Source organism: Oryzias latipes, chromosome 23 (genome assembly GCF_002234675.1).
Source record: "Oryzias latipes chromosome 23, ASM223467v1".
Taxonomy (NCBI): Eukaryota; Metazoa; Chordata; class Actinopteri; order Beloniformes; family Adrianichthyidae; genus Oryzias; species Oryzias latipes.
The window spans coordinates 12438986-12465655 of record NC_019881.2 but is presented as its reverse complement, the minus strand read 5'-3'; the positions used below and the strand labels follow the sequence as shown (position 1 = coordinate 12465655).

Below are 26670 nucleotides of genomic sequence, written 5' to 3'. Positions count from 1 at the left end.
CCCTGCCTTGTAGCTCCTGTGGAATTGTGGGAAATGTAGTAAAAAACCACAGAACAAGCTCAACAGATGAAAAGTTTGTTTCCCTGTAATAAATGTTGATGTAGCTTCCTTTATCAGAGGGTATAAGGAAGTAAAAGTGAATGGGGCTTAACTTTATGAGTTTACCTCTCCATTTCATGTAGTTTTACAGTGTAATACTTCTCCACAACATGACAAAACAACAGGCGCAGCTTTTATCTGACGAGGTAAAAGCAGAGACTTTACCTAAAAAAATACAAACTTAAAAAAAGAAAATCAAATCCAATAAAACATTTTTTGAAATACTAAAATGAAATCAGAGCAAATCAAAATGATTTCAAATGCTAACTATCTGGTTTTCCAGTTTTTGCAGCCTTGAAGTTTAAAAGCATTAAGTAAATAAATAATCTAGATGCACTTTATAATTAGTTTAATAATTTATTATTACTATTACTATTTATTTTATATTTGTGCTAAGTGCGAATTAAGCTACAATTATAATTAAAAAAAAGGATTTTTGTGTCCAAAAAATTGATTTTCTTAGAGTACTGGGGATGTAAATTCTGGCATATTTATGTTGTAGCCCTGCTCAGACATTGATTAATATGAATTGTTCTAACTTAATTAAATAAAATAAAAAACTGTAAAAAAAAATAAATAAATAAAAAACAATCAAAAGAGGATCAGACTGAGACTTTAAAAAGTTTGACTAATCTGCCCATCTCCGATTGTAGAGATGTGGAACTGCACTCATGTTCAAGGCCGGATATATGCACTGGCGGGACAGTGCCCCCCACCCCCCATATCCAGTGACTGCCACTTCCCCGGAAAAATCCACAATTTGATGAAAGACCCCCCCCCACACACACACGCACACACACACAAATAAGGGGGCGTGCCCTAACCCGTTAAGTACAAATGGTCATGTCAGGAAAATCTTTGAACAACAAAAAATGTAGCACGGCTTTCTGAGAATTTTGGGGCATCGGAGGGGACACCCCAAACTTTCAGTACACCTTAGCCCCCTCCACACACACACACACACACACACACACACAATGTTTCACCTGCACCCCGTACCAATTAAAATCCGACTAAATCTGGTTTTACATCTGACATGACTGGATTTGAGATTTTAAAAAAGTGAATATTCTGAAAACGAGTCATAATATGTCTGCAGATACAAATTTTTTATTTTATTTAGTGTTTGATTGATTTAATTAACAGTAATTAAGCTTTAATTGCATGTAATAGATCCAAACACGAGTCAAATTCTTTTTATTCGCTCAAAAATTCCGTTGTGGGCATCCCACGTGCAGCCAGTCGGTGCCAACCTTTCCGAGTGTCCTCGAAGGCCTCACAGCCAGCGCACCGGTGACGTGTGCGTGCGGCTGCTGCTGCGGATCCGGAGCTCGGATGCCCTTCCATCCTCCAGCTCAGGTGCGTGGCGGCCGTGGGGAAGAGCCTCTCGTGGGCTGGCAGAGCAGCATCATGCAGAAGAGCTCGGTGGTCGTGGTCGCGGACAAGACGAGCCTGAAGCGGCCGTTCATCTTTGCCAACGCAGTGCACATGGTGGGTACATTCCGATGGGTTTGCATGGAGGTTCACTTCAAGGCCCAGCTGATCTCTGTTTATACTGTGGATATTCATCACAAAAGCTACAGTTAGTCTTTAAATTACTATTTAATTATTAAAAAATAGTTTAAAAAGCTACATTTATTGTAAAAAAAAAACAAAGACTAATAAGCAATCTTTATTGGATTTTTTAATATTCTGACTATAAATAAATGATGATAAAGTACATTTTTGTGTGATTTATTATTAATAACTCATCTGATCATCTTTGTGATCCTCTTTTGTTGCCTCTAATATCCATTCTAGTGCTTATATTCACATGCTGTGCCTCAGATGTGCTTCCTGCAGGGTGGGCCTTGCTCTGTTTTGACTCATAACACTGCAGCTGCTCAGTAAACGAACCGATGCTCCTTCAAGAATGACACATTTCACCTATAATTCAATTAAAAGTTTACATTTTACTCTGAGAACGGGCTCCAGCATGACATGATTTGCAGACTTTTTCCCCTATGAATTGCATGCTGACGTTGTTTTTGCATCTTTTCTCCTCAGGCGCTCTGCTTCTTCATGCTGAGAATGACGGTGGTTTGGCACAGGGACCTGATCCAGAATGGGAAAGTAAGGCTATCGCATCGTTTTCAGAGTCGATAATAGTCGCAAACAGCTCAAAGAAAGCAGCGGAGGCGAGGAATTATTAATGACTGCATTTTTAGACGTTGTTTCTCTGGACGAGTCAGAGAAGCAAAGGGGAAGAGCTTACAAACAAAACTGTAATTTACTACTTTTTATCCAAATAAGGTAGATTTTGAGGAATAGATGAGAAACTTTGCCGTAAATACAGATTTTACAGTGAATCTAAAACAACTAAAAACAAGATTACTTGGTATTTTTTAGATATAAAACAGAGTAGACAGTAAAAGTTCAGTCAAGAAATAGAGACTTGAGACGCGGATATGAATCCCACTTTAGTCTCACATGCAAAGACGTACAGTATAAGACACGACCTCCAAGACTTATATACAAAGTTTAAGACCCGCTCAGATGAAAATCATATTTTTTTACATGTTCTTGTGGCATTTTGACAATTTAATTGACATTGACATGACAATTGAAGAGATATATCCGGAAAATTAAGCTTAAAATTGTATTTCTGAGTAATTCTTTATTTAATTGTGATTTCATTGTGAATCAGGAGCAGACACACACAAAAAATTGTTTCAAAAGATTGTAAGGGGGGTGGGTTGCTCTGTATGGAGCCCCAAATTGTCCATAATTAAAAAAATTAAATATGACCTTGTGCAAACACACAACCACCAATAAATCTCCCATAAACATATTCTTTTCTATTTAGCAAATTCTGCTGAAAAAGCGCATTATGAAATAAATAAGTCATTCTGAAAAACAGCAATGTCAAATCAAAACTAAGCTACTTTGGAAAATATTTATTTTGAAATCCGAGTTTCTGAAAAAAGCAATAGAATTATAATAATATTAAACATGATTAAAAATGAACATTTTAAAATGCTGTTTTAAAATAATGAACAGGTTTTTAAAACAAGGTGAAATACCGTATTTTCCGGACTATAAGTCGCACCGGAGTATAAGTCGCACCAGCCCAAAAATGCATTATAAAGAAGAAAAAAACACAGATAAGTCGCACTGGACTATTAGTCGCATTTTAACTTTCACAACCTTATATGACACAATCATAGCAGACTGTTTATCTAATAATTTCACAGTAATTTTTTCTCAAACTTATTTATTTATTCCTTTCATGAAGCATCATTGGCCAACTAATACTCTGTTTTCATCCTGTTTTTGTAGAAACAGTTGTCATTTTTATTGCATTTCTGAATCTATGAAATCATTGGAAAATAGAATATTATGTTGTTAGCCTTCAAGATCTTACTGTAAAAAAAGGTTTGCTGATTTTCTGAGTCACTACACATACTCTTAACACTTAACATACCTCATACATCAAATTGACCCAGGAACATCATCTCTGTTCCTCACAAATGAACATAACAGTAGGGTTAACAATGTATTTATTTCAATTTATTTCTAATATAAGTCGCTGCGGAGTATAAGTCGCACCCCTTGCCAAACTATGAAAAAAAGGGCGACTTATAGTCCGGAAAATACGGTATATGTAATAATCTAATGGCTAATTTAAAATCTGTGCGCAGGTTTTTCACAGTTTCATGATTTTTTCATATATTTATGGGAGATTTAGTGGTTGATGGTGTGATTGCACAAGGTCATATTTATTTATTTAATTATGAACAATTTGGGGCTGTTTTGTATTTTCGGTTCAGTATAGTTTTTAATATTTTTTCCCGTCAGGTGGTGTCCGGTGTTTCTATCGTGACCATGTACGTCATGGAGGTGGGCTGCCTGCTGCTCTCTGTGATCGGCGTGTTTGGAGCCTGCAAAGGAAAAAGATGGTGTTTGATTCTGGTAAAACTAAAAACAAACTATTCAAAATGAGCCTTATTTTTTTTCTCGCGGTCTGCTTCTGAGAGGAAATATAAATGACCCGTGTTTGCCTGTGCAGTATGCGGCTGGGATGGCCGCGGCCAGTCAAACGATAATTATCCGAACTGCTCTGAGTTACCAGGATGTTTATGAGGTACGATGCCAAACCTCTAAAGATTGATTTTTTTTTTTTTTAAAAAGCCTTTTTTGTGTGCAAAATTCTCTTTGTGGTTTGTATCGTCATAGAAACGTGTCGTCCGCGAAGAATCCAAACTACTGGCCATGATGCCACTCAGTGCAACAAGCAAAGCCAACAGGACGCTGCTGTACAGCATTCAAGAGGAGGTAAGCAACTTTAGATTACAATTTTAGATGAATAATTTCATTAAAGACCTGATCTGATCATCTTTGGATCTATTTTCAAAGTTCCCAGTGGCCTTTAATTACGATTATGCAGTTTTTAGCCAGAATCAATAAACGCATGGAGCTTTAAGCCCGCTCATCGTTTTCTTCTGTGTCACAAATAAGCTTTTTTTCCAACTGCATTTTTTCGTCTGCTCCTGATTCACAGTGATTTGAATAAAGAAATACTCAGAAATGCAATTTTTAGCTTTATTTTCTTTATAAGTGTCATCCATCATAAGAAAAATTTCACAAGAACATGTTAAAAACATGACTTGAATTGGAGTGGGTCTTTAAAAGTAAACGCAAAACAAAAATAGAAACACACAAAAAACATTATTTGAACAATATTTTAAGAGAAAATAATGAACTTATTTCATCTGGAGAACCAAAAATGTTATTTAGTTAAATCTACATATATGTCTGTCTTAACATCCGTGTCTTGTGTGTATGGCCCACAGTTTGAATGCTGTGGTCTTGTAGACGGCTACAAAGACTGGGGCTCCTCCATCCCTCCCTCCTGTAACTGTCAGTATCCAGGAAAATGTGTAAGTACTGTAAGACTTTTCTTAATAGGACAAAAGTTGAGACATATATGACATATATGTCTCGACATATATGTCATATATGTCACCTTATTGTATACATTTCTGCAACATTTTTGTTGTTTTATTTTATTGATTTTATTTTATCTTATGTTTACTGTAACGCACACATTTCCCACGCGTGGGAACAAGAAAGTACTTCTGATTCTGATATTTTGTCTTTTCCTTATTTATTGTTATTATAAAGTCATGTGCAAGTTTAGTGGCAGAAGAGTTGATGCTATAGAGCAATACAACCAAGCGTTTAGGTTAGGCTCCACCTAGAAATATATATTTGCATATGAAAAAAGTAAGACTGAAATGTGATCCAGCTTTAGCAAGGACTGTTGTGTTTAACAGACCCAGCACTGAACAGCAAAAAAAAAACAAGTCAGCAGAACTGTTAAGCAGCTGATACTGCTTGATAGATATTTACAAATTAGATGGGGCTCAGATTGGTATGAATAAAAAAAAACAACAACAATTTTTCGGGCTTTTAATGTGTTTATTTGATATATTTATTGATTTTTGTATCCGTCACCAGATTCGCCTGAGAGGCAGTGCTACCATTGGAGCTCCAAAGAACCAATATATTTATCGAGAGGTAAAGCAGCTTTCAGTGGCGTTAACTTTGGTGTTTTTACACGCCATCTACCCATCCATCCATCCATTCATCCATCCATTTCCTAAACCTGCTATATCCCTTTTGGGGTTGCTGGAGACTGTCCCGGCTATCTTTGGCCGAAAGGTCGCCAGTCTTTCGCAGGACTCACATTCACACCTTTTAGAGCGACCAGTTAACCTATGAATCAGGTCTTAAGACTTTGGAAGAAATTTATGTATTTTATACACAATTATTATGTAAATATTTTGCAATTGTGCGTAATTTTTTGCGAGATGCATACGCATACACAAATTTGCACATGGGTGCATATGTAAGAGTTATTGGCCGACGAAGTGTGCATTATTACTTTTTAACGCACGCCATGGAATCCTGAACCATCTGACGCTTTGCTTCCGCGAAGTGCGTTAAAAAGTAATAATGCACACTCCGAAGGCCAATAACCCGCGTGTACCATGGTCACTTACAAAAGCAATAAATATTATAATATTTTTAGTCTTTAATTCTTGTTTTTTTCCCGATTTGGATCGCTTTTCTCACAAAAAGCAGACTATTTGTTACGTCGCGCCGCACCACGTAACAAATAGTCGGCGTCGCGCCGCACCACCGTTGCAGTCAAGATTCTGTGATATATATATGCTGATCTTTCCGATGGGTTGAATAAAGCATCAGTTCAGAGAGAAAGTTCAACTCTTACCGCTTGTTTTTGTCCAAATGATGAAGCAAAAGGTTGTTTTAAAGAAGCCGGCGCAGTGATACAAAACATTTAAGCTAGTTGACCAGAACTTCTTTCTTCACCTGTGGTATATCACTTTTTAATGTACACCCAGTAGCCAATCAGAATCGAGTATTCACCCGGACCATGGTATAAATCACATTCAATTACATAATTGACGCACCAATCACTAATGTATTACACATAAACAGTACAATAATCACGCACAGTTTATGTTCTACGTTGATTTACATGTTCTTTGCGTGGTTTATTTGTACTTAATATGTGATACATCTGTGCAAGTTTTACGTAAAGACGGCATCTTTTGTCACGTTTCGAGATATATTCACATAGCATGACCAAGTTTATATTTTGTATATAATTATATATTTTGCAATATTTGCAAAATGTATGTAGAGGCTGTCTGACCTTGAAATTTAGTGCTACCATTTAGCAATTTCCTGTTCTAGCTTAAAACATGAAAGCAAGTGTTGAGTCAAAAAATAAAGCAATTTTTCTTTCCAAAATGAACAACTGAAATGGGAATTAAATTTACTCTGTAACTGTTTTTCATGTGCTTACTCTTCTTCCACAGTCTTGCCTGCCAATTTATGTTTCTGAGCTGAAGTTAGCGTTCTCCTTGGTGATGGCGATACAGTTTGGAAGTGGCATTTTTTGGGTAGGTGTTCCATTCGCCTGTGTGATCGAGTTTAAACGGTTCGATACACTGAATCGGCAGACCTTGTTGCTTTAAACAAATCTTGGTAAACTGGGAAAAGGAGTTGTCTCCCAGGTGTGGACGATAAACTAACTGTTGCGATTGTGCGCTCTGCTTCTATCCTCAGATCATTTTACTCGTCATGAGCATCAAGCTGATGGGTCAGATAAAAAGGAAACAGGACTTTCTGGCTTTACTCCAGTCAAACAGATATGTACCTGGTGCTTTTTAGTACCACTTTGAAGTATATTTTAATACACTTGAAAAACAAGTATACCTGGTTTGAACATGCATATGATGCTCTATACCATAACCTGGCTATTTTGTCCTAAAGCGGTATATACTATGATTTTAAGTTAATGCATGTAATTAATGGTCGAATGTAATCTACATGCATAAATCAACACCATAATACTCTTTTTTAGTATTACTGCTGTGAAAAAATAGCCAGTGCAGCAAATTTGCTCATGTTTAAACATTATATTGTGTTTAGGTCAAAGTGACCCGTTTTCAAGTGGGAAAACAGGTCAGTTTGATCTAAACACAATATTAGGGTTAAATGATGATTTCCATATATTTTTTTGCTCCTGGGTTGTTTTTGGGTATATCTTCTGTCTTCAATAGGCCCAAATCCTGTCCAGTTATTCTTCTTTCTTTCCATTGTTATGTCTTACTACACACTTTTTTATTTTAATTTAGCAAACTTTTTTCTCAACCTGAAATGCACGTTCCACTCAACCATTTAGGAACAACTGCGCCACTTGGATTGGAGAAAAATTCTAAAAGGCCCAAATTGTAATAATGCCAAGCAAATTTAGGAAGTGCAGGGTGAGACACACTACTCCATGGTTTCAACCTTGTGTAAGATGCAAAATTACCTTAATTTTGCTTTTTTTCCACCCAAGCAAAGACCTTTTAACCCCCTTTGCTTCTATCTATTTTTTGTTCTTATAGACCAATTAGTCATCTGGAGGCAGTAAATGTTGAAGTTGAATGTATTTTATCAGGAAAAAATGTAACAAACTTATTGTAAAATAAATTGTGGAATATTTGACCACAAGGGGGCACTGCAATAAGCTAAAAATAGTTTGCTTAAGTACTTCATTGGGTCTGTCCGAATTACCACCCCTACCCCTATATAGTGCACTATATAGTGCGTTCGGCATTTTGTAGTGTTGTCCAATTCTACAATTTAAAAAATCCAGTGCCCTGGAAATTTCCTAGAAGTCTCTGTGAAAAACCAATGTGCGTCGATGCTCACTAGATCGGCGAATATAGACCACATTGCATTGCGTCTGAACATTTTTTTAACCAAAAAAATGTATTAAAATGTATTGTTTTAATAAACCATCAACGTTTTGATCTTCAGAAAAGTGTGGACTCATAAATAATCGTCACAAAACGCAAATTTTAATTAGATTTTGACTTTGTGAAATCGTTGCCGTCACATCCGCCGTTAACAAAAAAATAGTTGTGAGCACGGTGTCCGAATTGCTTTTTAAATTCAAGGCACCACAGAGTGCCGCACTATATAGTTTTTTAATAGTTATGGGTTAGGGTGGGAATTCGGACACAACCATTGTCTTTGTAGACATCAGCATGAATTCTGCGAGTTGATATGAAAATATGAAGGATTTTACTCCTTAAGCTTTTTCAGAAATCTACCAAAGTGACGTTACTTTGCACTGGAAAACTGCTTTATTCATTATATTATTTTCCTGTGATATTTTTCATTTATATTTGCACTTCATGTAAAGACTGTTTTTGTTTCACTGTACTTAAAGAGACCCCTTCCAAGTGTTCGGAGCTGGCTGCAGATACTCCAACACCACTTTTCCTGCTGCTGTTTGTGGTTAGGTCCTGTCAAACTTTCAACAACCATGGAAAAACAAAAGTTTGCAATCTGTAGATTTTATTACATTTTGCTTCCTCTGCCCTCCACATGTTTGCACGCACAAACCCTACATCATAAATTGGGTGTAGATGGTTGTGTATAGGATTAAGATCAAAATACAGGATTTTCTGCACTATAAGGTGTATGAGATTATAAGGTGCATCAAGTGAAACAAAAGAGTCCAAGATAAATTTGTCAGCCAAACTTTTTTGACCACGTTAACAGTAATTCCAGACCTCCTTTGTAGCATGTAGCCACATTAAAGGCATTAGCCATGCTAGCGTGTTCACTAAACCCATCAACTCCCAACCTTGTTAGTAACACTTAAAAAAATGGACAGTCTGACAGCGCTACATGTAAGCGCATTAGCGTATTCATGATAACACCCAACCATGAGCGCCATTTGCTTCTTGAAATCGCTTCGACATCGCTCCGGATTTTGAGGCACACTGTCATTTTTGAAGAAAACGAAGGCTTTTAAGTGTGCCTTATAGCGCAGAAAACACGTTATTCAGGAAGTTTGGACACTTCCAAGCTTTTTATGTCAAATTAGTGAACCCTTTAAATTAGTTTTAATATGGAAACCAGAAATTGTAAAATTAAGAGATTTCTTTTGGGGGATGATCTGGGCTCAGCTATTTTTAAATGTATCAGCACCGCGATTATTACTCCTTTAAAGATAGTAATAATTATTATCCTTAATGTAGCATATTTCTCTTATACTGTTTACAATTTTACTGGAATATAATCATAAACCAATGTATTTTCATGAATATTCAGGTTATACAAAGGAAGGAGTCACATGTCTCCTTGTGACACCAAAACGTTTAGCCCTTTCCGTAAGCACATCGTATAAATAAATATACATTTTCATTTTCTTTATTTTGATGAAGTCGCTGTTTCTTTTGCTGCACATTAGTAGACATGCAGTCAATATCATCGTGTTTTAATCCAAGGTTTGGGGGAGATGTTGGCAGGGCCGCAGCAGAGGGGTCACTGAGTCTCCCAGAAAGCAAGTCAACGCCGTTTTAGCCGAGACCCAGAACCCCCCCCAGCTGACGCCGCTCTCACCACGGAAGCCTTTAAGCCCCTTTACCTGCGTTAGAACTTGCTGCATGCGCTTCCCGCCGTGGAAATCTCTCCTTGACTGATGCAACGTCAAATGAGTTTCATCCAGAAAAGCAGATCCAGTGTCTACTTGTGCACTTTCACCATTATTGCCTGATATCTGTCTGTTGTGATGAAGTGTTCTTTTATTTGTCATCCACGCCTTCTTTTTTTAAATCTGTTATACAATATGAGTGGAAACTCATTGTATATGTGTAAATAGCAAAAATAAAGTGTGACTCGTATTCCTTGTCTTCCTTTTGTGTTTTTTTAATATAAAAAGCAGTAATAATTTTATGTTTCAAGTTTTTTATTAGATTTTGAAAGAAAATACGTTTTCATTTCCTAATCCAGCCAGTAGGTGGCGACAAATACTCTTTTCCATAAGATTTTGCAAGGAAAAATGCTTTTATTTCTTAATCCATTTTCCAATCCAGCCACTAGGTGGTGACAAAAAGGCCTCCGTTTGATCCATGCAAGCAACAACCATAAAACACCAGAAACTGAAATCTTTTTGAGCATATCTTTCCTAAATATTCCTTTGCTGCAAAACTAACATCACAATGCTGGAACACGGAAGAAGAATACTGCAGGTGTTATATTTGGTTACTGAATTTAGGTAATTATGACTGGATATTTAAGCTTACTACTTTTTTGCTGATCTTGCACATAATTTTATTATTCTTATTCGAGTTTCAAAAGTTAAATAAATGGGAAGAAACAGCATCAGAGCAAGAAACATTTGCAGTTTTTTTGCATATTCTTTTAATAAAGTTGGTCTCAAAAAAACAAAATAGCTCCTAAAATGGATGTTTGATTAGTTTGTATTTAATGAATTAAGTGAATAAGTAATAAAAAACAAAGTTTCACAATCTGTTTTAAAATAGACTTAAATGTAGTAATAAAATGCAAACATAACAACTCAGTAGAATTTCACAAAGGAAAGTAAAAATTGAAAAAAAACACAATTTAAAAAGTATTTTTTTAGTGTTTATCTACAGATTGTACAAAGTAAAAAAAAGGAGTGATATATTCCTTATAATGAAAGCTGTAAAGCAGGAAATGAAGGCACCGAGGATAAAAATCAAACCTATTATTACACTTTTGATTTTCATACATCCCACCTGATGTATATTTTAAATGAGTTAAAGTGGATGTTTTTCTAAAACATCTCTTGACCATTTGGTCATTTTACTAATTGACATATGTTATCGCTTTTCTTGTGTTTAATAACTAAAGGAAATAATTATAACAAAAAAAATGTTCAATTTCAAATTACAATTCAAAATATCCTTAAAATGCATATGAGAGATTGACTGGTGATTACAATCACTTTTTTGTAAACTTAAACAAAATTAAACATTTTGCAAAGACTCAATAGGCAGGATTGTTTTTTGTTTTTTTTTTGCATTTAACACTACATCATCAAGTGTGCTTCAAGCTTCTGTAAGGGAGCTGTAGTTTCCTGCTTTGGCTTCTTTACTGTAGACCACTTTGGGCGTTTCCTCTTTCCGGTTCATTCGGCACAAGATGACAATGCACAAGACAACTGACAGCCCCTGCGAGACATTGGACAACAAGAAAAAGGTTTTATTTCTAGAAAACAACGAAGTTAGTCCTTCTATTTGAAAAAATAAAAATGTGATGTAATAGTGATGTAATACATAAATTAATTAATCTATAGCAGTAAGTGTCAAACCAATTAAAGCCAACATGACTTTGATGTTTTACAGACAGTAATATAACATAATGCTGAGTCAACTGACTCTTTTTTTCTTTACATTTTAAAGATACAAAAAGCTCATTTGACCCCAAAACCGTTTACATCCACTTTTAGATCATTATTTTATTACTATGACAACACTGAATTGCCAACACTGAAAATACGTACCCATAATAGCGTGATTCCCACTATTAGGCCAATAGTTCCTTTTATAAGTTCGTCAACACTTTCCAGCAAGATTGGGAGACATGGCTGAAAAAAAAGAGATTGCATCACTTAATGCTTCATAACTTTTTTTTAAAAAAAGATTGCAAGATGTCAAATAAATTAGCAAGGGAAATAAACACCAGGAGTTGAGCATTTTAAACTGCAAATTTGACGATTGGGTACAAACAGGTAAATTTAGACATGTGACAAAACCTTTTTACTAATTAAATAAAAAAGTTTAAAAAGTCTAATAATTCATGGCGAAATGTTGTGTTGTTTTTTCAGGTAAAATAAGTCAGAAATGATGTATTACATTTTTTTTTTAAATCTCTAAATGTGCTGCTGTTACACAACAGATCAAAAGTAAGAATTTCACATTTTTTTATTGAGGCAATTTGGGTCAAGGAATTTAGCAAACTTAACAAAACCTACCATCGTTTTGCTGGACAAAAACATCTCAAATAAAACAAGTATTCAGACAATAACAGCAGCAAGTAAATTTGAATCTATAAATAAATAATCATTTGGATCTGTTTTTATTACCTGAGCATAAATCATCACAGGGGGATCTGTGTCCTCATAAAGAGTACTGTTTCTAGGAGTAGCCACCTAAAATAGATAGAAGATAGAAGTTTATTATTGCACTGAAAATGTTTCAATTCATTCAAGTTGCCAAACAACTTTTTCAGATTTTTTGTTCAAATGTATGCTCCTTGTATATATATATATATATATATATATATATATATATATATATATATGTATATATATATATATATATATATATATATACCATAAATAAGCTATGTTTGACTGAAGTTGTCCTCTGTAGCGTCAGAAGCACTAAACTGGCCATTGTGAATAATATCAGTGACCATCTGTGCTTTGTCCGCATTGTACAGACAAGCCTGTTCAGTAACAGACTGCTTCTTCCCAGAATTAAACCAAATGGGACTGAAAACTCCTTTGTGTGGGAGGCCAGCACATTGTACAACTCTGTGCTAGGGGTCAGAACAGAAGGACGAGGGGGGACAAAAATGTAAGATGAGCCATTGTCAGTGGAGATTCAGATTCATCCTAGATTTTGATTTTTGTTCTTCAGGGTAAATGGACTGTAAAGGTTCATCTAGAGGACTTTTTACAGTAGCTTATTCAGTTTTAAAACTGAACTTGGAGAGAATTGAAGAATTTTTATAGATGAGCTGAGAAACATGGTCAAGATAAATCTTTAAAGGCCAATTCCTCTGAAGAAGTAGGTCCTACATCACCTACTAGGATTTTTTAACTGCATTTTTTCATCTCCTCCTTATTCACAACAATTTCAATAAAGAAATACTCATAAACACAAATTAAGATTTATATTATATATATATATATATGTCCTTCACCACCAGCTAAAATGACACAAGATAAAGACCGGACTGGGTCTTCAACTCTTTACACACAGTGCTGTCTCTCTTAACATGTCTACGATAGTTTGTCAAAAAGGATCGACAAAAATGAATTTAATCCAAATCTTTACCACCTTAAGGCTTTTAAAAGTACTCATTGCAAATAGAAAATGTCCCAAAATAGTAGTGATGTAGTTCACTTCCTTACTTAAAAGTAAAAAACAAAACAGTGTGGAATCGGTTCAGGATCGCTTCAATTTGAGGGCTAGATTATACATTTGTCCCAAAGCTTACAACATCACCAGAACTTACACATGGGTATGTAGAGTATTTAATGCACACGCAGGAACGCGGGATGTCTTCCATCCACTCCTTGTAGCCCTGTTCGATTCCGCAACACTCATACTAAAAGAGAAGTAAAGAATCTGAAGAGAACCTGTCAGGATCATCTGTAATGCTACGTTCACATCGGGTTCAGAAATATGTTCCACTGACGGCTTCCGAAGAAAAAGTCTAAATGAACGCAGTATATGCGCGTTTTGGGGTTCTGTGTTCAGAACTCTCGCATTCGCATGTAGCTACGCAAGTTTTTAAGTCGGTTTTCAGGCTCTATGTACATTGAACACAAGTCAAAAGTTAAACTAGTTGAACTTTGATTGATCAGAAATTCAGATTTGGTAGGGATGTATGGGTAGTGTCCTATTAAAAACACGGAAGTATCAACTATTAAAAATTGATGATTAAGTTGAAATTAATAACTGTGATTTGTGATTCAGCCGGAATTCTTTGACACCAAGTCTTTCATATAAAAGCAAAATTCCTGGGATTTGCACCGCTTCGACATTTTACAGCCTCTTCCAACTGTAGATACTTGCGACAGTCCAGTGTGAACACCACAAGCTAAAAGCCCAATCAAGAATCAAAAGTACTTCAAGTCCTGCATTTTGTGCATGCTGCACAGATTGGTCACACGTGAATCTACGTGGGAAAAGTGAGAAACGTTTTTTGGACATTTTCACAGACGTATCACGAATAAACCATGTTAAAACCACGGAAGACGTACGAAAAAAAACACACAAAGAACACGTGAATGAACGTAGAACATGAACCGAATGGAATTATTACACTGTTTATATGCAATTCATTCGCAATTTCCTTTGTTCATCAATTACGTAATTTGAATGTGATGTGTGCGCCAGTGAAAAGTTAATTAGCTATACAGCCGTGAAAAGCCATAAATGTTTGTGCATCTTGCAATAATAACGCACAATTATGTAAGATTTATGTAATTATTGCGTATAAACTATATTTAAAATATGGATAAACGGCATAAATCTCAACCGACCAAAAATTTTGAACAGCTCAAAACTGATTTCACTCATCGGCCGAAACCCTCAACGGAACTGTGCGGACATTGACGAACGATAAACACAAGAAATTATGAATTATGTGCATCACGCATGTACCATGAAAGAATGAAATTTCATATGTGCAAAATGTACATCATGGCTGTGTGACAAGGCCTTTGGAGCTTTCAAGAATGGGCATCACATGCCTGGTGTGTACGTAGCTTTAGGCACACCTAAATGGAGTTACCTACCTCACTCTGTAAATGATCGAGGTGTTCTCTAGCACTTTCAGTAGCATTAGTCAGCGGCAGCATGCTTAGATATTCCTCCTTAATGAAATGAGGAAACTGCAAACACGGCAAGATGGAAAATCGAAAAGAAAAAGGGTCACGGTGAGAAGAGTTAATGGCCATGTTTGTGGTTCAAAATGTGCAAAAACAAAAAAAAAATTACAGTAATACCATTGATTGTCCAATCATTAATACGGTGGCAACTAGTAGACTAGCTAGGGAGCAAATGATGATTCCAACTGTGAACTGAACAGAAGAAGTGAGTCAGAAATGCCAGTTTAGTCCTTCTGGAACATATTTTGTTTTGTTCCTACCACTATAAGAGCCCACGTCTTCCTCTTAAAGATCCCAAACAAACCAAAGATGCTGAACAGGAAACTTGCAGCATAGAAAATGTAGAACATGTGCACGGCTATGGCAGCGCTGGATGAGTTATCGATCTGTAGATGAAACAAGAGGAACCCATTTAATCCAGGGGAGTAAAAGCCCCAGAAAGATAATGCAGTACAGAGAGTTTTATTGATCTAAATGATAACCTTCTGTCAGAAGAACAAACCATTACTATTCAAAAACCAACATTGTATCGCAAGTCATTGGCTCTATACGCTATCAGAAATGACTACCCAACCCGCTCCTGCATGCACAAAAATGCTTCTAATTCCCCTAATTTATTTTATGGTCAGAGTACATCTATTAACACACATTTGCAATTCCTTCAAAGAAATTGCCTCTTATGGCTGAAAGCAATATTACATTTTTCAGCTGTTGCTAAGATACCTAATTTAAAAATGGATGCACCTCCAGGTTTCACTAAAGTGACATAGCTGTTCATATACTCTATTAATTACCACCTGGTGGCGCTTGATATTTGATTTCTTTGTATGTTACAACGGATTAATTAGCTAAAAAGTCACATTTTATTCTTTCATCTGCAGTAGTTTCAGAGATCCAAGCTTAAATGCATTAGCATCTCTCTAAGTACCACCTACAGCATTATTTGCGTTTTACAATCATCCCGTCTCTTAAATATCAATCACTGATTAATTATTTCAAGCAATTAAACAGCAAAAAAAAGCTTATTTAATATTATTATTGAACAGTGAATGGAGCTTTTAAATGTTTTAAAGCTTCAAGTAGATTCCTTTTAGAAGAAAGAGGCATTTTGTCTCTAGGTTTTCAGGAATCATGTGTAATGGCTTGGTCCCATTAATTTCCTATGGGAAAAAAGATAAAAATATTATTCATAGATAAACTATAAGGAATTTTGGTACCAAAAGGAGCTTTTCAAAGATTTCATTTTGATAGCCCCTGTGCTATCTTATGTAGATGACCCCATCCTGATACTCATGTGTTATTCCTCCCATGACAGAGGGGACAGACTACTGGCTAAACTGGGGACCATCATGGACAATCCCTCCCATCCCCTCTTCAGGGAGGTGGACAACCTGAGAAGCAGTTTCAGTGGCAGGATCATACACCCTCGCTGTGCCAGAGAACGATACAGGAAGTCATTCCTGCCATCAGCCATTAGACTCCACAACTCATCTGGCAGACTCGGATGTACATGAAAATTCTAGTCACAGACTACACTTTTCAAATTGTATTTTACTCAATTTTTGTCCTGTTCTACTCTCTGTATTTTTTGTGTCTGTGTTTGTCTTTACCCCCCCCCCCCCCCCCTTTTCCTTAGTACTGCTACTTTAACTAAATTTCCCTTCGGGGATTAATAAAGTTCTTCTTGAATCTTGAATCTTGAATTACTTGTCTGCCATGGACACCAGTGAAAATCAAAAATCATTGACAAAAAAAGTTCAGTGCGCTGTCTTGTGGGTTCCAGATGACCGCACTCCCAACATTAGCATGCCTTGGATTGCACAACTCCCTGCTTTTGTCTAGGAGAAGCACCGCAAGAATACGGCAGATTATTAATAATAAAAAGCAACAAAAAAGTTGTGGGATAGCATACTCTGATTGCTTTGACAAAAATATACGGGTATATGTAAATGCATATGTAACTACGTGTAATCATGGAGCAATCCATTGTTTAAATGGTTCAGACAATCATAAAGAAGACAAAACTGCCGGGAGGTGTTACTGGGAGCTGATCTTTTTTGTATTTTTATTTTATTTTATTTACTTATCCATGAATGACAATTTCTACAATCTTGGAACAACAAACGCACAAAAAATAAACAAATATTAGGAGCTAATCTAATTCCAATTGCAGTCAAATTGGGTAAATGGCGCGATTTGCAAATGCGTGGACCAGTTGGGTTGCCGTTACAGATCGGATAGCGTCACCCATAACACAAAGACTCTCCATCTTGAAAAGAAGTCCTCTTTTATAGGTGGTTGGCCCCTCCCCTTCACAAAACCAACCCAATTACTAAACAAATTTAAATCTAAACAACATATTCTTAGAAAAAAAACATTCTACTGTATTTTATCTATAACAGGTTTAACAAAAACAGACTTGTCATAGCATATCATATCAATTGGTGGGTCTACGATCTAGAAGTGTTCCCAAGGAACAAGGAAGTAAACAAGAACTGAGACTCATGTGACTACAACAATTCTGTCATAACTTCAGTTAAAAGCCAAATATAATTCAATGGTCTCAATTTACATATTTTCTCGTACATAATTATATATTTTCAAAAATTATAGGTTTTCAAGAAATTATATTGAAATATTACTCTTACTTTGAAGGGGAAAGCATGCAGGGAAAAGCGCATTAGATAATTAAATAGTGATTTTTTTTTTTACAACCATAAAAAGTTTAAGTACAAGTTAAAAAAAATGCCAAAAAAAAGTTCTCAATTTGTTTTTTTTTGTCCTCTTTATTGCTAAAATATTCTCTACTACAATTACAACTTACCAATCTGGCAGTAAAATATTTGCTTTTAAGAAAAACTTGGTTTGTGATTGTTTGAGGGAATCAAGTTATTTAGTTGTTAGTAGTTTAGCTTTACCTCTTCCTCTCTGGACATGACTCCATGGCTGAACAGAGTGAATCCACACAAGACGAGACAGGTGATCTGCAACAACAATGAGGCAACAATGTTCAGTTCAACATCTGTACTCTGAAAAAAATATTAAACCTGTCACTGTAAAAAAAAAAAAAAAAAAAAAAAAAGATGGCATTTCCTGCCCCATCTGCAGTTGGCTGTTGCCTAGTGTTGTTAAACTTTTGGGAACAATAAAAACGCACTTGTGGGCAGGAACCATGACATATGGCCTCACACCGCTTCAACATGCTTTTTCCTATCTCAGTCGTCCACAAACGTCCACACAGCAAATGTCTGTTTTTTTTAAAACCAAAAACCACCCAGAGTCTCGTTTGTCCCACACTGTTTCCCCAAATCTGGCTGGGAACACCAGATTTCAACACTTTAGGCATGTGCAGCTAAGAAAATATTCGCAAAGATCTTGATGGAGCCTGAGGAATCCAGGCGTTTCTTTACCCAAAAGTAGTAACTATGCTCACACTGGACGGAATTTTGCCATCGTTTTTAAGACCAGGCAGCAATGAAGAATAATGCGATGACCTCTTTACATATAACAAGAGTTCTTCATCAGTGGAGCTAGACGCTTATCAAAAACACATGTCCAATTTTTATACTTGCTGCAGAAATCTTTCCTAGGATGTTGTTAAGTGTCAGTTTCAGACATGGCAGCAGAGACGTTTCCTGTCATTCCTGTAATACTAACTTCTTGACCAATTTTCTTCCCTTTTGTACCCTTATCCCCCATCTTCGCTATCCCACTCTCTCTATTTTTCTTTTCTTTTAGTTCAGCGTGCTGTCTTGTGACATCACAGATTTCCTGACATAAAAACCTAATAAATATAATCATTTTACAAAGATTATTGATTAATCTACTGGGTTCAGATGAATAAAACTAAGATGATTTATATAATTGATATAAATGAAGTTTAGCCTTAGGTTCAAAAGGGGTTTATACAAATAGACTCCTTGTGTGTCTGAGGATTTATAATTCTCTGTTGCAAAGCTATGTTCACATCACCCTCCGTCACTTCCAGTGAATAGTCTACCTAAATGAGTGTAAATGGGTACTTCAGGGCTTTCGCGTTCAAAACTCTTGCATTCATGCAAGACTAACAGATTTTTCACCGATGTATAACTTTTATAGTTTTTATACGGCGCACATATCACGTTCAAATTGACGCACAAATCAATAATGAATTGCATATAAACAACGCGTGGTTCATGTTCTACGTTGATTTCCGTGTTCTTTGCGTGGTTCATTTGTGATACATCTGAGAAAATTTCACGTACAGACCACAACTTTTCTTGCTTTTTCACATATATTCAGGGATGACCAATTTTCATCTGTGCAATATGTGCAAAAGTGGTTGTGTGCCTTTAGTAGTTAGGGTGTAGGGAGGGAATTAGTACATAGTTAACTGAAAGGTCAAGCGCAGCACTGAAACAGGAATTTCTGACAGATGCTGCATCTTCATCCCTCTGCAGGATCCATTGCTGAAGTGTTGCATCATTAAAGATGTCAAAATAACACATTCAGGCCAGACAAATCACACTTTTTCCACCCTTGTGTACATCACTGACTCCTTTTTCTTAAGTGGAATTCAAAATGTTTCTTTTTTAACCCTTTATTTGGTTTCTTTTGACACAAAAGGCCAAATTTGGTTTGTAAGTTACCAGACAATAAATACATAATGCCAAGAGGTAAACATGAAGCTACATGTTTTACGTTGCCAAACAATATTTCTAGTTTTCTAGTATTTCTTCTCTTTTCAAGTGAGCTATAACCAACCTGGAAAACATTTCCTGGATTTCCATCCCTGTTTTTATTTTATTTTTATGTAAGAAGTTTTTTTCACCTCTCTGGTGTTTTTTTTACTTAACTCACTTCCATTCTTCAGCATGTGAGCTGGGTTACATTTGTACTTTTAAAAATAAGTGAGAAAATTCTACAAAGGTTTTCCAAATCCCACAGAAAATCCACCAGCAGTCATATACATTCTACACAATAGAATAATAAAATCACATTTTTGTGGAGCAACAAGAACAAAACAAAAACAACGTACCATTATAAAACATGTCAATCCCACATAGCTCCGTTTCAACCAGATGCTCACTTTTCCCATTTTCTCCTGTTTGTTTTTGCAGCAGCGAGGGTTTTCACTGAGACAAGAGCGACTGAGGGAGACTGCAGGAGGAGTTTAAAGGGGGCCTGATGGGTGGAGAGTGTGAGAAGACTGTTTCCGATCATGAAATCCCCTCCCTATCTCCCCGAAGGGGAATTGTGGTGCAGGCTGTTTGTGACAACAAGAGCAGAGACCATGTACACTAAAGCAACGTTTAGCTGGTAGTTACCCTTTCACAACTAAGGTGGTATTCTCAACATTGATCTTTTTTCTCTCTCTTTTCTTATTTAGTAACCACCGTGGAGAACAATGATCTTGCATGTCTGTTAAGTTTCAAGCAGAAAATCCTGAACTTTCACAAGTTTTCATGTAAATTCATGAGCAGTTTGGGAATTTCTCTGAGAAACTAATCATTTGGGGAAATGACTTTCATGTGAACGGATTGAGGTTTTTTTTGAAAATAAATATGTTGTGTTTATTTTCCTCGCATTTTCCCCACAAAGTAAAACCCAATAACATTAACCTGGAAAACTTCAAAGAGGAAAAAGGTAAAAACAGCACAAATCTAACCAATAAATAAAGAAAAACAACTTTTATGAGAAGATTGAATCCTAGATTACATAATCCCCCACAGTGGTCATAATTTTGACCATGATTTTGTGGTCATTAGTATTGGAATGCTATGCATGTCAGCAAACGTCTGAACATTTTTAATAGAGCGTGGGAAGCTGTGTGGCTAGATGCTGCTGTTATATTAGTTTATTATAACTTTAAATGAAATATGTGAGAGAAAAGGTTTTTTTTTAAAGTTTTAAAAAAAAATAAAAAACTTTCAGGGTTTGTTTGTTTTTAGCAACTTACATAGTAAACAAACTCTAATGATTTAAAATAAGATCATTCTTTGTTTTTTTATGTGCAACATCACATTTAAAGCTATATTTACCCATGAGACAAATATCTCTGGAGTTTATTTTCCTTATGTCTCCTAAAGTCCCTCTCCGATCCTCTTGATCTATTTTAATAGCATTCCCATGTGGTCTTTTAAGGATCATAAGGCAGTTTTTTAGCCAAAGTAAAGGCCCGTACACACCGGGACGAATATTCGCCAGCCGTTAGTCGCCAGAGTTTTTCGCCACGTTTTTTGTGTTCACACTCAGGCGATTTTCGCTGACGATGAGCCGAGCGAACATGCAATTTCATTCCCTGACATTAGATGGCGCTTAATGTAAAACAGAAATACCCCTGTACACAAGGTGGCGCTGCGCAACTTTACGCTTCTTAAAGTCGCTTTTCAGTCAGAAGAAGAGAGCAAGTATTTACGCGCTTGTCAGAATCAAACAAAGAAAACATTAATATTTAAAGCACCAGTTACAGCGATGAAGAAATTATTGTTCTGTTGAATGATGAAAGACGCCGGAAAAGACGCAGATTTTGGGTACATCCCATAATTACGAGAAGAGAAGAACATGGGGAGTTTTATCGACTGGTACAAGAGCTGAAAATGTATCAGGAGCGTTTTCGGGGATATTTTAGAACGTCCGTCATTATTTCTTTGCGGCAGTGTAGACGTTACTTGGCGTCTATCTTCTTCGCTGGTATGAGTGCTCAGAAAGGCAGTTTTGTGTTTGAGCGCCCCCAAGTTGTGTTTTACTGTAACTTCAGAAGCTCCAGACACGTGTGCAAAAGCGCCATTCTCATTGGTCGTATAGTTTTAGACGCGGCGCGTCAAACCAAAAAAAACGAACCCGAGGCGTTTTTTAAAAAGTGACGCTTTGACGCGTGGCGTTTTTTCACGTCGGTGTGCACACTCACATTGGTGCCCTTTGTTTAGTCACGAGGCGTTAAACGTCGGTGAATATCGCGCGCGAAATTCGTCCCGGTGTGAACAGGCCTTTAGGATATAGTTTCTGCAGAGTGGTAGTAGTTCATTTGAAATTTGCTTCTGTGTTGAGGTTGGGTCTGTTGGCACGGAGTAACTTGGCACCCTCTTCCCATCACCCATAACTCAGAGCTCTCAGTTTACATGCCCTCCAGCTATCTTACAGCCGGTGCAACAAAAAAAGGCGAGCGATATCGGAGCTATCCAGCAGTACAGTTTTGAGCCAGATTCCAGCTTGGAGGAGGAAAACAAAGACGTTGGTGGATCTAGTCGTCAGAATGGGGCGGAGCAGGGAGCTTGTGGCCCGCCCAGCGTATTTTCTACATAGTAAATGCGATCTATGATTGACAACAATTTGAATAAAGAAAAAAAACACCAAAACCCTGTTTTTCACTGGTGTGCCTCTTTGATTTTTAATCCAGTTTCAGAGCACATGAGAATACAATCCAGCCTCTAAACAAACCCAGATGTGATCTCAGCTTCACGGCCTCCATTTAGGTCAGTTTATTTATGTAGCAACGAGACACAACACAAAATGTTATCTCAGGGGGATTTTTTTTCTTTTTTTGGTGAAGTTACACCATTTAAGGGTATGTGGGGTAATCAAGCACAAGGAAGCAGAAACGCGATTGTATAAATGATCTGAAACCTGATTTAGGGAAGCAAAATGTCACACAGAGATGAAAACGACAGAAAGTTACCAAATAATTTGAGAAATGAAGAACAGACAGAAAGCAGCTGTGGAGAAGACAAACCTGATGTGCTGATGGTGCAAAAAAGGAACTCACATAGCAAATAAAATTACTATAAAATGAAGTATAACTGAATAAAACGCTTACATTAAAAAAAAACACAGATCCTCTGAATTAATTTAATTGAACTAAATTGTTTTCAGTTATGATTCAGGCAGTTCAACCAGATTTTTGTCCAGTAAATTGTCACTAAACATAAATCTTTGCCCAAAGAAAACAGCCCATTTTGGAGTTTGGCACCGAAAAATTCACCCTTTAACCTTCAGTTCACTAACATCTGACAAAATAATCCCACCGAGTGTTTATAATCTGTAATAATCCGAAGTAATATGACAAAATCAAATGTAACAACACTTGTTGAATCCAAACTAGAGAACGTTTTCAGACTGAAACCTTAACACAAAGTTGTGCAAAACGTTGTTGCAGTATTTTTCCTTTTTGCTGCAGCGAAGTGGATTGAACATCTGATCCAGCCTTTCTACACACATTTTTTCCAAACGCCTCAGAGGGCGAGGATAGTCACATGACTCTTCTTCTTCGGGGTATACAGTTACACAATGTCCTATCCCACTCCTCCTCCTCCTCCTCCTCCTCCTCCTCCTCCTCATCCCACACCAGATCATGAAGAAAAAAAACAGGGCTCATATGTTACTGCAAATGTTCCCAAGCTGGAGTATTTCCCCCAACGGAGAACCTTTGGACATGTGGAGAACATCCACATGGACCTATATAGCACACCGTTCATAAAGCACGCCGTTCATAAAGCGTCCTCAGTGCTTTCAAATTCCTGCGTCAGCGTTGGCAGCAGTTGATCCACAGGATCTTTGGCAGGCCCTCACACATCTGTTCGACATGAAGGCACGGAGGAATTCTGTGCAACAGAGGGAGTTGGTGGGGGAATGACACAAAAAAAGGACTTCTATTGTTGCTTTTTATGTCACTTTGAGGAGAAATTTACAAAAAATAACAACCAAAAATGCAACAGCTTGTTACTACACATGATTTTTCTTTGTCTTAACTAAAAAGTGTCTTCACAACTTGTCAAACAAATCCTGTCATTTTCCCTTCCACATGTGCTTTTTGTTCATGCAGGGACTTAAACCTGGAGCCCTTCAGACAGATTGTACAGTCAATTGTGCTCCAGCAGTTCACAGGAAGTTGTGCAACTAATATGCACGGAGAAAACAGATCTGATGCCAAGATTTCATCTGCCAGGAAAGAAACTTTCCCTCCAAAGATTCAGAGCTCCTTTCTCATTTCTTCCAGTCTAGACTCTGAAAACAATTTTTCTTGTAAAGCCTTAAATAAAAACATGAACCCCTGGGTTTTTGGAAGCAGCACAGTTGTGCAACAGCTTTGTCTAAAATACTCATTAGTTCCTGCAATACATTCCTCACATTTCCGAACCGCTGTTTTCCTCATGTCTTGCAGCCTGTTCCAAGGAAAGAGAGGTCAGATAAACAGAAAATCAAAAAATGTTTTTTGAAAGTTAAAGTAGGACACAGATTAAGACGGAAATTGAACTTCCGATCATCTTTTGATCTATTCTAAAAGCTGATCTATTCTTAGTGATCTTTTTTCATTTATAGCCTAAATCTAAAAACTTGTGCCGTTTTCTATGACACAGATTCTGCAGAGTTCATTTAAAATTCACCTCTGAGTTGTGGGGGTGACCTTTAGTTGGAAGTAAGTCCGCCCCTACTTCCTGACATTCCTCTGTTTATGTGCTCTACCGCTAGCTTACAGCCCCTCACACCGGCAATTACAGCAGCAACAAAATTGATGAGCATCTGAATAGTTCTGATCCAGATGGCAGCTCAGACGAGGAAAATGAAGACGTGCATGGATCTAGTCCTCTACAAGTGGAGGCATCGGAATGGAGTCACAACAATTTGAATAAATTTAGCTTAATTTTCTTTAAATATGCCCCCCAGCATGAAAAGAATTCTACAAGAACATGTTAAAAACCACCTGAAACACAATTTTCTTTAGAGTGGGTCTGTAGATTTTGCTTTACAGCAACCAGTCATTGTGGAAACGGAACAGCATACAGAACTAAATCAATGTCCAAACATTCCAGTCCAGTAGATGTCCAACTAAAGCAAATGAAGCTTCAAGAAGCATTGCACTGAAGTGAAGCAATTGGGTGAAAGGCCTCAATGCTTCATGAAGCTTCATCTGCCCATCCCTACACGTGCCTGATTTACAGTACATTGGGCCATCTGCGATGCGTCCTCTTAGTGCTGACACACACAAAAATAATAAACCATAACGTTCGTGAATCAATTAGAATGTTTACATCGCCCCCATCATGTCCGCGCCTTATATCCGTCTTTTCGCATCTTAATGCAAGCTTTACACGGGAGTTCTATTTCCAGTCGTGTCGATTTTGCGGCAAAAAGACTGAGAAACAGGAAACGGGTCTGGGTTTCAAAATAAAACTTTTGTTGTACTTTCCAAAATAAAAAATTATACAATTTTATTTTATATTTTAGGTAAATTGACCCTGTGATACGTTAACACCACAGATAACACCGCTAATAATTTTGGAAGAACAAAAACATGACATCCTTTATGACACAAAACCTGCATTTTACAAGGACTCGGTGAGGAATTAGAGGGCCGGGGGTCTGACATTTGCCCAACTTTGGGATGCTGATGACACGGGGGTGCCAGAACAACCCTCTCCTCCAAAATGGGAAGGGAAGCGATGGACCGGAGACGATGTTGGTCGTGAAACAGACTCATGAGATGCACCGCAGACGCACCAGTCAGGCGTCACAGCGACCTGATGAGGCAAAAAATAAGCCTTAGTTTGTGTGAAAAATCTTTTTTTTTTTACACATTGGTCGCCATCACAGCTTCGTACTGTAAAACCGCAACAATGGTAACTATTATTTAGAAAAGTAAAAATGAGACAATGTGCATGTTTTTTCAAAGTACCTTTTTATGATTATTTATTTTTTTCCAGCTGTGACTACAAATGATGGAGATGTTTCTGTTTTCGTGGGCGAGGACAACAAAACAAATATAACTAAAGCTGGGGCCTGTTTCAGAAAGGAGGTTAAGTGTAAACTCTGAGTGCGTTAACCCTGAAATCAGGGAAACCCTGGGTTTTCCGTTTCAGAATGGGAGGTTTGTTGAACCAGAGAAAGCAGAGGAAGTCAAACCCGTTTCTGAAAGAGAGGTAACTTTAACTCGGAGTCAGTGTCCATGGTTACTTACGCTGTGAACCTAACCTGGTCGGGAGCAAGTTTTATTCCCTAAACTCAAGGTTTCTGCCGGTCCCCTCCCCTTTTTAAAGACGAAGCGGTATTTTTTGCTTTAACCTTCATTGCCCACATTTCCGTCACACAGAGACAAGTGACAAGAATGGCTTGTCCTTTTTTGGAGGACCCAATAGACGAGGAGGCTGCATTAATTCGTAGAGAATTACATTTACGTCGTGCGAGGATTTTGAGACCTAGACTCGATTTTTTGTCATTTCCCCATAAGTTTTTGTTTGAGCGTTACCGTTTTTCGTTGCAATCAATTACATATATACAATGAAAACAACATTAGATATCTATTGCTATGTAGATGTTTCATATGTCAAATATTGTCAACAAAGCCTACATCCATGACATGCTCAAATTTGACCTGATTGAATTATGTTTTTATACTTCATTTTTAGCTGCTGCCATGTTCTTTTAATTCCTGCAGGATTGCATCTACATGAAAATGAAATCAGGGACATTGAATTAGATTAATGTAACAATTACTTTTTGGAAACACAATTTGCTAGTACTGCTTAATTTCTTAATCCCATATAAACCTTGATCAATACAAGGGTAGACAA

General features: G+C 37.0%; 2 protein-coding genes across 2 annotated transcripts; one reads left to right on the top strand and one right to left on the bottom strand.

Annotated features, from left to right (window-relative positions):
* Positions 1–1292: 1292 nt before the first annotated feature.
* Positions 1293–10356, top strand: LOC105357076 (tetraspanin-8). The gene is made up of 9 exons (XM_011491045.3): positions 1293–1590; positions 2146–2211; positions 3937–4050; positions 4148–4222; positions 4315–4413; positions 4932–5018; positions 5599–5658; positions 6987–7070; positions 7237–10356. Exons 1-9 carry the CDS (start codon positions 1435–1437, stop codon positions 7339–7341), a joined length of 846 nt encoding a protein of 281 aa, XP_011489347.1. The 5' UTR covers positions 1293–1434; the 3' UTR covers positions 7342–10356.
* Positions 10357–10851: 495 nt separating this feature from the next.
* LOC101158404 (tetraspanin-8) lies at positions 10852–20276 on the bottom strand. The gene is made up of 9 exons (XM_023952417.1): positions 20142–20276; positions 18043–18108; positions 15385–15510; positions 15242–15316; positions 15032–15127; positions 13744–13836; positions 12584–12649; positions 12002–12085; positions 10852–11669 (listed from the first exon to the last, which is right to left on the bottom strand). Exons 1-9 carry the CDS (start codon positions 20199–20201, stop codon positions 11547–11549), a joined length of 789 nt encoding a protein of 262 aa, XP_023808185.1. The 5' UTR covers positions 20202–20276; the 3' UTR covers positions 10852–11546.
* Positions 20277–26670: the final 6394 nt, after the last annotated feature.